At 37.4% G+C, this 13613-nt stretch overlaps 2 protein-coding genes across 3 annotated transcripts in view; one reads left to right on the top strand and one right to left on the bottom strand.

Annotated features, from left to right (window-relative positions):
• Positions 1-90: 90 nt before the first annotated feature.
• On the bottom strand, positions 91-13560 carry ZWILCH (zwilch kinetochore protein). Of its 2 annotated transcripts, none has more exons than XM_026073877.1 (18): positions 13279-13560; positions 11067-11118; positions 10099-10194; positions 9853-9971; positions 8527-8723; positions 7970-8049; positions 7430-7585; positions 7117-7188; positions 6683-6776; positions 5696-5751; positions 4833-4935; positions 3725-3804; positions 3360-3516; positions 2311-2339; positions 1799-1935; positions 1424-1519; positions 1215-1333; positions 91-474 (listed from the first exon to the last, which is right to left on the bottom strand). In XM_026073877.1, the coding sequence occupies exons 3-18, from the start codon at positions 10120-10122 to the stop codon at positions 383-385; spliced, it is 1611 nt and encodes a 536-aa protein (XP_025929662.1). In that variant the 5' UTR covers positions 10123-10194; positions 11067-11118; positions 13279-13560; the 3' UTR covers positions 91-382. The 2 variants fall into 2 exon arrangements, with proteins under 2 accessions (XP_025929662.1, XP_025929654.1); XM_026073869.1 differs by having other exon boundaries at positions 13029-13369.
• The window catches only part of RPL4 (ribosomal protein L4), a 5694-nt gene continuing 5564 nt past the window's right edge, over positions 13484-13613 (top strand). The window contains exon 1 of the mRNA XM_026073912.1: positions 13484-13565. Within this exon, the coding sequence (XP_025929697.1) occupies positions 13563-13565 (3 nt within the window). The 5' untranslated portion in view covers positions 13484-13562. The remainder of the gene's footprint in view (positions 13566-13613) is intronic.

The raw sequence follows: 13613 nt of genomic DNA, 5'->3' as shown, positions 1-13613 counted from the left end.
AAAAATGACAACATTGCTTGTTTTGTCAGGTTAAAATAATTCATACTTTGAACAGTGTCTGACTGCACTCTTAATCAATGAAATTTAAAATCCCAAAGTGTAGAACTTTATTGAATGTACGTAAATTTATGAACCAAAAATCTAATATATTTTCAAAGCAATTATATGGTATATTCATAATTGCACAATCCTTATAAACAAGCTATATGTGTACAGTTGAATTATAGCTGCAGATGTCACACTAAGCACACCAAAGCAAATAATAAAATGTACTGTTCTTCAAATCACAGAACATTTCTAAATATACTGCTGGGATACAAACAATACTGAGCTTTCCCCTTTACTGTACCTTGCAAGTGCCTGCCTGTAGAGCAATATGCATTTATGTGAACTGCACCTGACTGCATTTAGCCATTGTAATAAAATACATTCTTTCTTCACTGTCTCCATTAACTGTGGAATCGCATAGAAGACCTGCACAGACAAAAGAAAAGATATGACTAGGCAGTATTCTTAGAAAGAGAAATTGCAGGGATTAGTTCATGTAACAGCTTAAGAACTGGTTCACAATCAAAGTTTTCTGAAAGGAACACTTTATGACAAAAATTGAGAAAGACAGGAAAGCTTTACTAAAAGCATTACCCTGTATCAAACCTTGCCCCACAAACAAAAAGACAAATCATTTCTTTACCAGCCTATATTCTGCATTCTTCCCTATTCTCATGCATTTTCACTTGTCCTACATCTCATTTTATGAAGCAAGGCACGTCGTCTCTTCTTAGCACTTGTTTCTCAGACTCTGTAGAGGCCAACACTCAAGAAGAGGTACATTTTTCCTCAAACCTATTCTGAGGTATACTGGCATTTTTATACTGACATTTTTTAAATAATTGTAAGATACTGCTGACAATATTAATCATGTTATAATCATGTTATTATTACAACTATTCTGTGATTAATTTTAACTCTAAAAAGAGTTCAGCGAAAGTAAGAAGGCAGGGAAAGTCACTGCTTTCTGAAAGTCTTATACACGCTATAGATACCCTCTCACATTTTTACTTTTTATAAGCAACAAAACATTGTTTTGGTTTTGCCAAAGATATTTGTAAGAAAGAAAAGGTTAAGACCCACCRAATCCCATATGAAAACTGAGTTTGTTTTGAAAGTAACAAACGTCAACATTGATTATTCCATTCTATATGAAAACTCCTTACCTATATTGTTGGATGTCATATGTTCGGCTGGGGGATTAGTACTAACTTGCCACGTTGTTTTAACCTCCTTCTGTCCGTGCCCACTACTGATGTCCACCTTCCATATTTCTGGATGGTCACTGATAGAATAATCAAATGATGTCAGAATTTGGTCATGTATTCAGTCATAATCTGAATTTTACTGCTACAAACATTGAAGTTTATCTTACTTTTGATAGAACTTCTTGACGAGAGCTGGTCTGATCGGCAGCTGAAACGCATGCTTCTCATTTAGAGGGTTTTCCTTATAATACTTAATGCATGTTCTACAATAATAGGAATCAACTAGTTAGTAACGTTCTTTGGAGAAATGCTTGTGCAGTACTGCATAAACCTTGTCAAAAATGAACTATATCTTCATGTTTTATAATTTCCTTTGTTTTTCCAATCACAAAGCAAAATTGAACAGGAAGATCCACTACCGCTTTTGCAGTCATGTAATAATTGACGTTAGGGAGGGCTTTTATTCTTTTTTCTTTTGAGAGTTTACATCTAAGCAAATCTATTTATTCTAGTCAAGCAAAAAGTAAGAATTAAATAATTACTGTGTCAAAGGGAAGAGGTTCTCATGTTTAAACTGAAGTAAGACTGTACAGCTGACCATTATTTCCAGCATATGGTGAAGTTTTTGAACGCGATGCACTTGCTCTTGTAGATCTACTGATGTGGAAATGAAGTAATCCTGAAACAGCAAACAGCTTCTGCTATTAACTGGATACTCAGTTTATACTGACACAGAACATGCCCTCTATACTAAAACCATCTCCCTGCTTCTTTTCAGAAGCCAAAACATTAAGGATTGCCCAACAGAGTCAGAACAAAGGCCCACAAAGTTCAGTATCCTGCCTGACACTGACCCATACCAGATACCAAAGAAATAATGTAAAAATAGGGAAGCAATATAATGACATTTCTATGGAATATTGTCCCATCTTCATGACTTGCAATTCAGTTTCTTAGCTTATGGGAAAGAGATGACTTGTACCCCACCATCAGCTAAGTGTGCTCTACCCTGTGCTGCTTTCAGAGTAAAAAAAAAACAAAACAAGCATCTCACCAAGTAGGTTAATGTTGCAAGTTCCTGGCCTGTAAAATGAACAGGAAAAATAATTAAAATTTACTACATAATGACAGCTGAAATATAAACTACATTCAGGTAATCAAATAGGGAATTCTACCAAAAAAGTGCAAATCACTAGCATTGATTACTTCTTTTTGTATTTACTGACATGATTCTCTGTTCAAAACAAGAAAAACTCTGTAAAGTGTCAGGGCAGAAGCATCAGCATATTTACTGCAAATGCTGCACATCCATGGAAACAGAACGAAGAAACTTAAGTAAGTGCCACATATCTTGAGACAAAAAAAACCCTTGGGACATAGAGGCTTACAAGTAGCAAAAATTAAAAAGCAAATGAAAGGAAAAGAATGAAAGCAGGCTGACAAGAAAGAAATCAGGAGTGAAGAAATGGAGCAAAAGGAAGTGGAAAATAACATTGGTAAAGGCAACTCCCCTCCCAGAAATAGAAAAACATAAAGCTGTAACACTGAAAATGAAGCCACAACATTTTAAAGAAACAAATTAACATTACAAAAGTGTTTCCATCCTAGCTTTTGTTTCCAGTATAAAATATAAAATAATCAAAAATCTCTCTCTAAATACTACACACTGTACAAACACAGCTATTACATATAAATATCCTTGCCTGATTTCCTTTTAACCTATGTAAACCATAGCAGAAAAGAAAGAGCGAGCTTGAGTGTCTTGTTTTTTCACCTAGAGCAAACAGATGAAAAAACAAAACATTCTACAGTTATGTAAGTCTGCTATTATTTTACTCCAAGTTCAAGCTAAAGATTTTTTCAGATTGACAAAAAAATAAATAAATACACAGCTATGTGAACTATAATTATTTTTAAACAAATTCACTTTTTAAATTATGAAAACATATACAGCTCAAAAGTACAAATATTAAGGAAGCTACTGACCAGCCCTTGAGCAGATGAGACCAGAAGTGAGATCAAGGTTAACAAAAAAATGAGTTATTTCCTGGATGAAGTAACTTTCTCTGAGTTTTTAATCATATCAATAGATACCAGGCTTACCTATAAAAAAACTGACATAATCCTTCTTCATCTTATCCAAACCAATCTCCAAGAGCATTTGAATTGGAGTGATACCACTGAGTGAAATGCCATCTATCTTTCCATGATAAGACTGTTGAATCAATTTACTTAGCAAACTGCTACTCCCTTGATGAATCTAAAATTAAAGAGGTTTTCTTGTGATGTGATGGTGTATGAAATATCATAAACATTGTTTAGAAGTAAGACACTATGGAAACAGAGGCTGTGACATGCAAATGTAATTTAAAAGCAAGACAGAAATAAGGGGCAGTTAAATAATAAGAACTATATCCTACTTTACACAACTCAAAAGGATAAAATTTATTGTAAATGCAAATACATACCCATGGCTGTATCTCACCATGTTCCAGGGATCTTATGATCAATGTGAAACATTCTACCAACTCTTGATAAGAACTGACACCTTAAGAAAAAGATGCAATATTTTATTTATCAGTCTAAACTACATCTTTAGCTGTTAAGTCAATAAATACAGGACAACATGTACTTGCAAAAACAACCCCCCTCATTTAAAGAATGATAGCTGAAATAACAGCTTGCACTGCTTTTTGTTACATTTGTCCTATCATGACTTYAACAAAGGTTACTCTAAAGATGCAACGATCAAGAGAGAGTGCTGAACTGCGTACGACTATTAGAAAACAGTACATAACAAGAGGCAGCTTGTCAGTTAAAGCATTTTGACCACATTATCTCTCTATACATTGCAGTACAACATATTTCATAAATTTAAAGTGAACTATTGGTATCTATTTATCCTCCTAACTGCTTCTCAAGTAAGAAACAAGCTTCCACACTGTGCAGCTGATAATGCCCTTAAAGCAGAACACAGCGCAGTCATCACAGTGCATTTTAGCCATCCTGTTTCGATTCTGCCAAGACAGTGATTACAATAATAGGAACGAAAGGGATTTAAAGGTTACATACTCCCTGCCTCAAGCAGAAAAGAGTTGTCAGGATCTCTGGAACAGTTGATTAGTAATGCAAAAAAAAAATTTAAAAAGTATTTGACCAAGTGTATTTGCCTGCAAGTAGGATTACAAGAGTGACAAAGTTTGTGTGCAGCTTTATCATCTTTTAAAATATTTCCTTCTGATCTAGTAAGAAGCAATTTTATAGATAAACAGTTTTCAAATTTTAGAGCAGATAAGTACAACTGATTAACACCCTTTAACAATCAAACTAATAAAATAAAACATAATATATCCTGCTAGATGGTGGTGTAGGTTCCTATATTCTAAAAAAGTATGTCATCTTACATACCTAAAATTAGCTCTTTTAGAAAAAGTCTGCTGGCAACATAACTGTGAAAGGGCTGATCAGTCCTTAAAGCCATTAAAAGCCACCAGTCCATCAAAAAAGCAGTACAGTATAGTAGGTTCAGAAAACAGAAGAATTATAGGACAACAGATGAAAAACCAAGACACTCACTTCTCATTTTGCACCACAATTGTTCAGCAAAATCCAGGTCTCCTCTCTCACTGAAGATTGATTTTATTGAACTGTCCACTGCTGCAGTGTCACATTTAATTTTCTGAAAGAGATGAGTTTGTCTTAAGTAAAAAGAATGCCTAACATTCAAAGACCTTACAAAATCACTTTCTAAAGATCAAAATTGGATGCAACATTAATTTCTTCCTTCTTCCAGTCAGTAGTTCTGCATGCAAGCATACTGCACAGTAATTAGGAAGCATATTTTTATTTAAATGTGAAACTAGTTCTTTTCAGATTTAGCACCTTGGATAATTGTTAGTTTTGGTCCAAGAAGAGAAGCCTGTTATTGGAAAGACTTTTGATCATAGTTAAGTAAAACTTGTCTAGTATTTTTTGTTTTTTGTCAGACTGTCTAGTAAAAACAACTGCTTTCTTCAAGATGGTCCTTCTTTGTCTTACAACAGCCATATGAATATAGCATCAGTAAACACAAAAACAGTCCAGAAAGCACTAACATAGAATCTGATCTATGAACAACACCAAGTTACGTTAAAAATATGTATAATAAACACTGCTAGAACATTTAGAATTCAGAAAACAGGAAGACTTTCTGAAGGTAAAAATTACAGTGGACTTTCTATTACAGGCTAGCTACAAAACTGCTATTTTTGCCTTTGAAGACTTCTTCCACTATTTTTACTCAGCAGATACAGAAAGCAGGAGATCCATCTTTCTTTACATCTTTATGTGTATATATTTACATGAACAAATATATACAAGAAGCTTAGTCAAAATTTCAAACTAGTAGAGTTATTAGGGGAACAACAATGACAAGGAAATTGTTTGGAAATCGCACATACCTCTGTTTCATTCTTGTTTCCTGATGTACAGAATCCATCCAGTTTTGTCTTTAAATCTAGTAGAGGAGAAAATAGATTTCAGCACTATGAAGAAACACATAGTCAAACCAATTGTATTAATCCCTGGGCACATAATAATTAACAACAGATACATTGCCTGGATGGCTAACAGACGAACATACCAATTTTAAAACTTAACTTTTTCTTATTGGTTAGGCATACAGCCTGTGATAATTTCTGATCAACTTTTATTATTGAGATAAATTTTCCCCATATACCTTTATTATATTCTATTATCTAAGCATTAACTTGTCACCCCTTATTGCCTAATCACTGCAACTGAACAGATGGCCTAAGAAATGTCCCTGTTTTTCTTTCAAATGTATTTGTCAAAGAAAATCTTTATCAATTTCTCCAAATTTTATCTACATACTAATTTATGAAAAATTTACAGTTGCATTCTAAACTTTTTTAGTTCATTCCTATATCTAATTTTCTTTATAAACTCATTTTCTAAGATCTTAAACTTCTGACAAGTCACTTTTTCACAGCAGTTTTCTGAAGCAATCAGTTATTTTGGGTGCTTCATTTCAAGATACCAACAAGGCACTGTTTTTCATCACCAACTAAAGGGGCATTTAGCACTTTTACAAGTTCATGTGCATTTCAGACAACTTGAAAGATGCACCGAGAACCTGCTAAATCACCTTTTAGCATAGCCAGCTTTATATTGTGTTTCTTCCTAACTCTGTCAATTTATAAAGAAAAAACATTACTTTTATTTCTTTTTGTGCAAAGTACTGGGACACAGAAAAGGGTCAGAGATGTATCGTCTAAGTAATTTAACKACATAGTGCAGGTTATTATAGCTTAGAAACTAGCATCTCCAATTCTAATAATTTAAGAATTGTATGTGGAATTTCCCTCTACTTTTAAGAAATTTGACATCCCTCTCTCCCCCCTTCCCACATAACAGGCAACAAATACCAGTCAGAAATTCCTGGACAATTTCAACAGCTGATTCAGACTCTAAGGGCTCAGGCCACTCAGTCACACCTGTCTTCAAACCTTCTGCCAAAGCCTAAAAACAGCATCAAACACAAAAAAAAAAACCAAACAGGTCAGCTTTTGTTTGAGGTTCTGCATATATCATACTTCAAAATATAGTAACTCCTCCAAAACTGACACATCTCTGCCTGCGTAGCTAACCATGAATTCAGAAACTTCTGGGATTTCCTCACTTTTGTGTTCATGATTCATCCTCTTTGTATTCAAGATTCTTAAAACTGAATTCAAAGTCCAAAATAAGCTAAATGCTTAAGATTATCTTTGAAACATCCAATGGAATTTTAAATAGAGTAAATTAAGACATATAATCACTATTCCAAGTAAATCTGCAATTGGATTTTGTTTATACTCACAAGGAGAAACTGGAGTTCTCTATACAGTTGATATACAGGACTTCTGGGGTCCCCCGATTCCAGCGTAATATTCTGAAAGTTCCAGAAGTTTACATCAGATTCAAACTTTAGAAATCAAGTATCCTAAAATTTTCATTAGGGAAATGCAGATTAACACAATTTATAATTTAGATTACGAATATATTGTATTGCTTAAATCAGGAATAATAAACACAACTGGAGAAAATCAAACACATTTTCTATGCTTTACACTACCCACGATGTAAGCAGTGGAAAGAGTTTAGGTTTGTTTGCTTTCTCCTTCTTTACTTACCAGTGTGGCAGCTGAAGTGAGTGGGGGAGTMTGCAGAATCTTATCTACAGTATTCCATGTAATATCAATATATATATTGCTTTCAGACTCTACAAGCGTGTCCTCTATTGCAGCAGCTCTAATAAGTTCATACTGAGCAAAGCCTTTTGTCATCATCTAGAATCAATATATTTAAAACCAATTAAAAAAACAACAACACAAGATTAAGGCTCCAAAATCTAGCTCTGCAAGAATTGTTGCTAGTTAATTCATGATGTCAGCCAAAGAGATCTCAATACAAAACAGAATAGTACCAAGGATGTTTTCTACCCATGCAAAATATTTTTAAAAGTAGTTCACACAAAGAATGACTAATGTCAGACAAACACATTACAACATGGGAAGCCCAAATGTTTCTTCAAAAGAGAACTTTATACTAGAGAATCATGCTAAAATTAGTTTCTAAATATTATCTATAAAGCTTCCCAAAACCAGAATCAAATTCAAAAATACAGAGCTTTAAAACTTGGATTTGAGGCATGACAGACTGTAAAGACCTACCACAGATGAATGATGTTTGATTTTGTGTGCCATTTTGAGCTCTCCTAGATCAGCAAAACGGGTTTTATCAGCTGTAGGACCTGAGAAAGAAAAAAAAGTAAGAATCAAAAAAATTTTGACGCAGCCTGAATTTGGCACTCAAAATTAATTCTCATATATTCCATTCAATCAAGTACCATTAATGTGCTTTAGAAAACAGTCATTCTTCTTGCATTTATCCTATTGACAATAAAAGACGGTGTTAATGTTTAAATGTTTAGTAAGAGTCAGTTACTTGCATAAGCTGAATGGGAGCAATTTCAATTCTCTGTTGTGCCTGATTGAAGGCAGTCCTGAACAGATACTATCACATGATATTATATATGTTGCATATATTAAAAAGTTATTTTGTACATTGCACAGGTCAAAAACATCTCTTTTCTTTCTCTTGTTTTTTTAAAGAGGGAATACGGAGCAGTACCAAGCTGATATCACACAAAGGTAGCATCAGTAATTTTCCCACTTTTACTTCTTTTTTATTCAATTTTACGTGTAACATTATAACCAGAGAACCTTACCATCACATGTAACCATATGCAAATAGATCCCTGTGATTTTGTTTCCAGTTTTGAGAGGCTCAGCCCCAAGCCAACAAGTATGTTCAGGATCAGAGCTGTCACACCTTATCCAGAGGGGAGGAAGCGCAACTGGTTTGCTTATCTTCAAATGGGTCATGTTTGGATTTTGTACCATTGTATATAGTGAAATCAACTGCCTAAAGACAAGAATGGGGGGAAAAAAAGTCAGATGCCAGCAAGTATTAGGAACAGCTAAATGTGTCTCCTACTAGAACTTCAAATGAGATGACAGTAACACTTAAATCCTATCTGGCCTGTTTCATAAATCAAAACATCAAAACATTTTCCAAAAAAGAATTCTGTATTATAATCCTCATTTTACAGGCAGAAAAATGAAGTCACAAAGGAGAAAGTAAGATATCATAACAGAATATATTTAACACAATATTTTCATTTAGACTAAAATACTAACATTATAATTGATTTTCACATTTTAACTAATTTATCCTTTTAACATGCTTAAGCAAACTAGTAATCATGTTTTGGTACCATGCCTTAGTATTCTAATAACAACTAAAGATCAAATCCCAACCAGATTTTTTTTTTTTAAACTGAAGCCATCCAAAAGCAAGCATTCAAGACTCACTAAAATTTCTTTGCACACCTACACACASGCAGTTTCATTACGCTAATGGGACTGCTCGTAAGTGCTCTTGTGATACCAGGACTTTAGCTACATTTTCTCAGGAATACTTCTAACCAGAGGAGGCCTTTTCCATGATGAAAAATGGTCATGTCATCACTAAACTAACGAGTAATTTAATTTTATGGGATCAAAATAACAGAGTTTCTGAATATTAGGAAGAGAGACAAAACTTACAAAAGAAAATTACACTGAGTCTGTATGAGGCAAATATCACGCCTATACAGAGGTCTGTAGGAAGCCATCCAAAATTTCTTAGTAATGCGAAGACTAACCACAAATTGCTTTTTAATGAGAATTTTACTTCAGGTTTTGTGGCACAAAATTAAGAGCACGCTTTTTATTATTATTATTATTATTATTGGAAAGATAACATTTATTAGGAGTCCTTCCATTTATTTTATTAATCTTGCTGTCTCCTAGCTACTGTGAAAGTGAAAGAAAGTATAAGAAAACCAGACCTTGCAGTCTGAAGGAAATATCCATGTATAAAATTCAAGCTCCTTTTCAAATTTTACAATTCGTTTACTTATCAGCAAAAAACAATATACTCTGCCATAATATATCTATTTGTTGAGAGGGTATGAAGTTATTAAAGCATGAATGGGACCTTGGAAACTTACTTTGCTCTTCTAATAGAAAGAGGAACTGGTCCAGAACTCTCCTTCTGTAACAGCTCAGATTCATAAATAGCATCATCTGCTTTTGATTCTTCCATCAGGTCACTTTCTTCATTGTGTCCCTTTAAGAGAAATGCCCAGATAAGTCTAAAAAATTAAGGGTGTATGAAAATATTTGATGGAAATAAATTCAAAAGCATGGATTATATTTGAAAATTTCACAACTAACATACACATGCACACACTTACTGCTTTCTGCAAAATATATATCATATTGTTTCCATTCCAAAATCTTTCAGCAGGACTTTTGCTATTACCACCAATCAAACGGATCTCGACATCCGTCTGAAAAAAAGAAAAAAAATTAATACATTACATATAAATGCTATATTTTAGCAACATTTTCCCCTGAAGATTTCAAAATTAACTATTTCCCTAAACTACTTTCCAATCCCATTGCAACCATTCATTAATCTATTCATGGCAATACAGTTACTGCCTACTGTAAGAGGAACTGAATCTTAAATCAACTGTGAAAATGCAACAGCTTGCAACTAACCAGCACAGAAACTGTTCATCTTTAATGTGCTGATTCTACAAGAAACTGAAGTAGATTATGAAGAGATTCACACAAATAAACAGCATTAAAGATTTTCCAACCATTTCTGTGTTCCAGCGACTATTAGAAGCAATTGCCGTTTTCACATATATATCCATAAAAGCACTTAGACAACAAACATGCCATCAGAAGGTGCAGGTTTGAAGGTATGGATTAGAAGCATGAAGATATCAGCTCAGTGCGGCCACCCAGCTGCTGCCTGAGCAGAAGGGCAGCTGCTGTAGCAGGTCTTTCCCCTCCACAAACACTCCCTCACTGTCCCACCACCTTCTACAATTAGCCTCACCCCCACCATAACACTCTTGCATGTACTTGTTCCTTACAACTATTTTAAACAGGTTAACAGTTAACAGCTGCAAAACTTCAGAGACAATTCAGGAATGACCAAGGAGGTGAAGGCAGGCGAYGGCCTCCGGAGAGCTGTCCCCCAGGTACTTCTCTGTCCTGAGGTAGACACAGCTCTCAGAAGGTATTGCTGAAGTAAACTTTTTTATGTGGTAACGGCACATATCCCAGCTGTTCATCAGTGACAGTTTGCTTGTTTTTTAAACATGTACAGACTTAGATTACATGGCTGTATTTTCACATATGCCTTTACCTCAAAGAGATATGGATGTTCAGGGATACTTTTCCTTCCTTCATCATAAATTCTGGGGGAGGAAAAAAAAAAAAAGAGCTTATATAAGGTGATTCTCCCTATTCCTCATTAAACAATAAATTTATCTGTAAAAACTAAAACATCAGTCTCAAATCACAGTTCTATATATTTAAATAAATTTGCATTTATAGTAGATGGAACATATTTTTATATCCAGTTAATTTCAAAACAATTAGTAAACTAGTTCCTGGTAAAACTTCACATCTGACACTTCAATAATTTTTTTTTTTTTTTTTAAGATTCATGGGTGCTGATCAGGCAAGCTGACTGATACAGGACAAAGCCCCTCTCCCTTGTTCCAGACAAAATGAATGGAGCTTCAGATCAATCCTTTCCAATTTGCAAGCTCAAGACTACACCTTTCCTTCAATGTACCCTTGTTACACCAGAGAATCACACAGACAGGAAAAGTGACTCGCTGGTTATGCCGCAAAAACAGTTAAAAGAATTTGTACAAAGTGGTGTCAGGTAAGCTACAAACGTAGAGAAGCTCATTGCTCTCCAGTCCCTGACATCCTGGAGAAAGGCACAGGATACAAATCTCCAATTTGACAGAAGCCTGCATGCAACATTCCGGACCTCAGCTAGATTTGAGACTTTGAACCTACGTAACTTCAGTTAAACAATTAACTGTGACCAACATAATTTCATATACTGAAATCAATATATCAAATATGTGGTTACATATCTGCACTAACAACCATCTAAACTAAGCAACTACCAAAATCTCCAGCCTCAACAATACCTCAATATTTTTCCAGTAGCCTATGTCGTACATATGCCTTCTTGTACTACTGTTAGTGTCCTGGCACTTTTAAGTAAACTCCTCTTTAAAAAGAAGATATTAGGGTTGGGATTCATGACATTGTTTTATTAACAGAAATTCTGAAATAATTTTTAGACAAGTGTACAGGTGCACACCAGTATAAAAGCCACATAAAGCTCACAGCAAGGCAAACCTTGCATAGCACCATTAAAACAGCAGACTTTCTGAATGCAGACAAGCCCTGGAACGCTGGACACAGCACCTTTAACATGTCACCAATCGGCTGAAGTGTCTTACTTGTCCATTAACCCATTCTCATTGCAAGCTGAAAACACGTTAACTTAAACTAAGTTTTATTTCATCCATATATTACTTCTTGTTTAAGATTTCCTACCACAGACTTTAAAAAGGTTTCTGTTGTTTTTTTTTTTCCTGGAAAGCAGCAAAAAACTTAGGTATGACATTGTGTCACATTTTAAGGGGAAAAGTGCCTCGCCAACGATACAGGGCAGAGGTACAGCTGAAAGGCACCGTTTTTGACATCAAGCGAGATTGCAGCCTTCAGTGCCAAACCCGGGCAGAACCGGACACCCGAAGGCCCGGCGACCTCACCAGGGCTCCAGGCAAACCCAGGGTCCACTCGCACCCATCCTCCTCAGAGCTAACGGCCCGCTGCGCTGCAAAACTACACCCGCGTCGGTCCGACCGACGTTCACAGCTCGCCCTGTAACTCCTACGCCGTTTCCAAGTGACTCCAGTTGTCAGTACTCTCTTTTTTCCCTTCAAAATGCGTTTTAAGCCAGCCTCAGCACTGCCCGCTATGGATGTTAACGTCTTCAGTACCCTCCTCTATTCCCTTAATACAACTGCCTGGATAAGCTACCAAAGAGAGCAAACCCTTCCTTTTCAGGAGCTCGCGGCCTGAAAGCCGGTCAGTGGTTGCGGGACCCCGCGTCCCTCACAGGCGCTGTAACGCCATGAAAACGGCTCGGGACGAGGCCGGTTTTGCCCCGCGCCGGCGCTGACACGGCGCCAACGGCCGCGAGGGCGCCGCCGCCGCCCCCTCAGCGCCCTCCCCGCCAAGCCCCCAGCCCCTCGGGGCAGCCCCGGCCCGCACCCGCGGGGCCGAGACTCACTGGAGCAGGCGGCCGTAGAGCTCGGCGGCCGCCGCCCGCCGCCGCTCCGCCATCGCCCGCCGCAACCGAACCGCGCGCCTCGCCCGCCCGCCCGGCGCTACATCCAGCGCCGCGCGGCGAGCGGCGGCCAAAAAACCGCTCGCCCCCGCCCAGGCGCCCATTTTATTCGGTTTTAGTCTCGAGGGAAGGGTGCCCGTGAAAAAAAAAAATCGCCGCAAAAATTTTTATAATTTCTGTSACACTCAATGACCCGTCGCGCCGAATCCCTCCGCCAGAAAAGAGTCCCCCGGTTTGGGAGGCGACGGGGCGCGAAAGAGGCGCCCGAAGTGAGAGAGTTTCGCCCCGCGGCTCACGGCGCACACGGAGGAGGCGAGGGCCGAGGCTGGGGCCGGTCCTGGCCGGCGCGGCGGGAGGCGGCGGGACGGGTGCGGACGGACACTGCTTAAAGCCGCGCGGCAGGGCTCGGTCCTTCCTTTTCCGGTCGGGGCTGCGGCGGAGACGGGAGGGAGCGCGAGAGGCTCCGCCGCCGCCACCATGGTGAGGCGCGGCCGCGGGGGCGCGAGGGGCGAGCGGGGCCGGGCCGGG

The sequence above is a fragment of the Apteryx rowi genome, unplaced genomic scaffold (genome assembly GCF_003343035.1).
Source record: "Apteryx rowi isolate R43461 unplaced genomic scaffold, aptRow1 scaffold_11, whole genome shotgun sequence".
Classification (NCBI taxonomy): Eukaryota; Metazoa; Chordata; class Aves; order Apterygiformes; family Apterygidae; genus Apteryx; species Apteryx rowi.
Note: the sequence above shows the minus strand (reverse complement) of the source record. Positions and strands in the feature narration are given on the sequence as shown.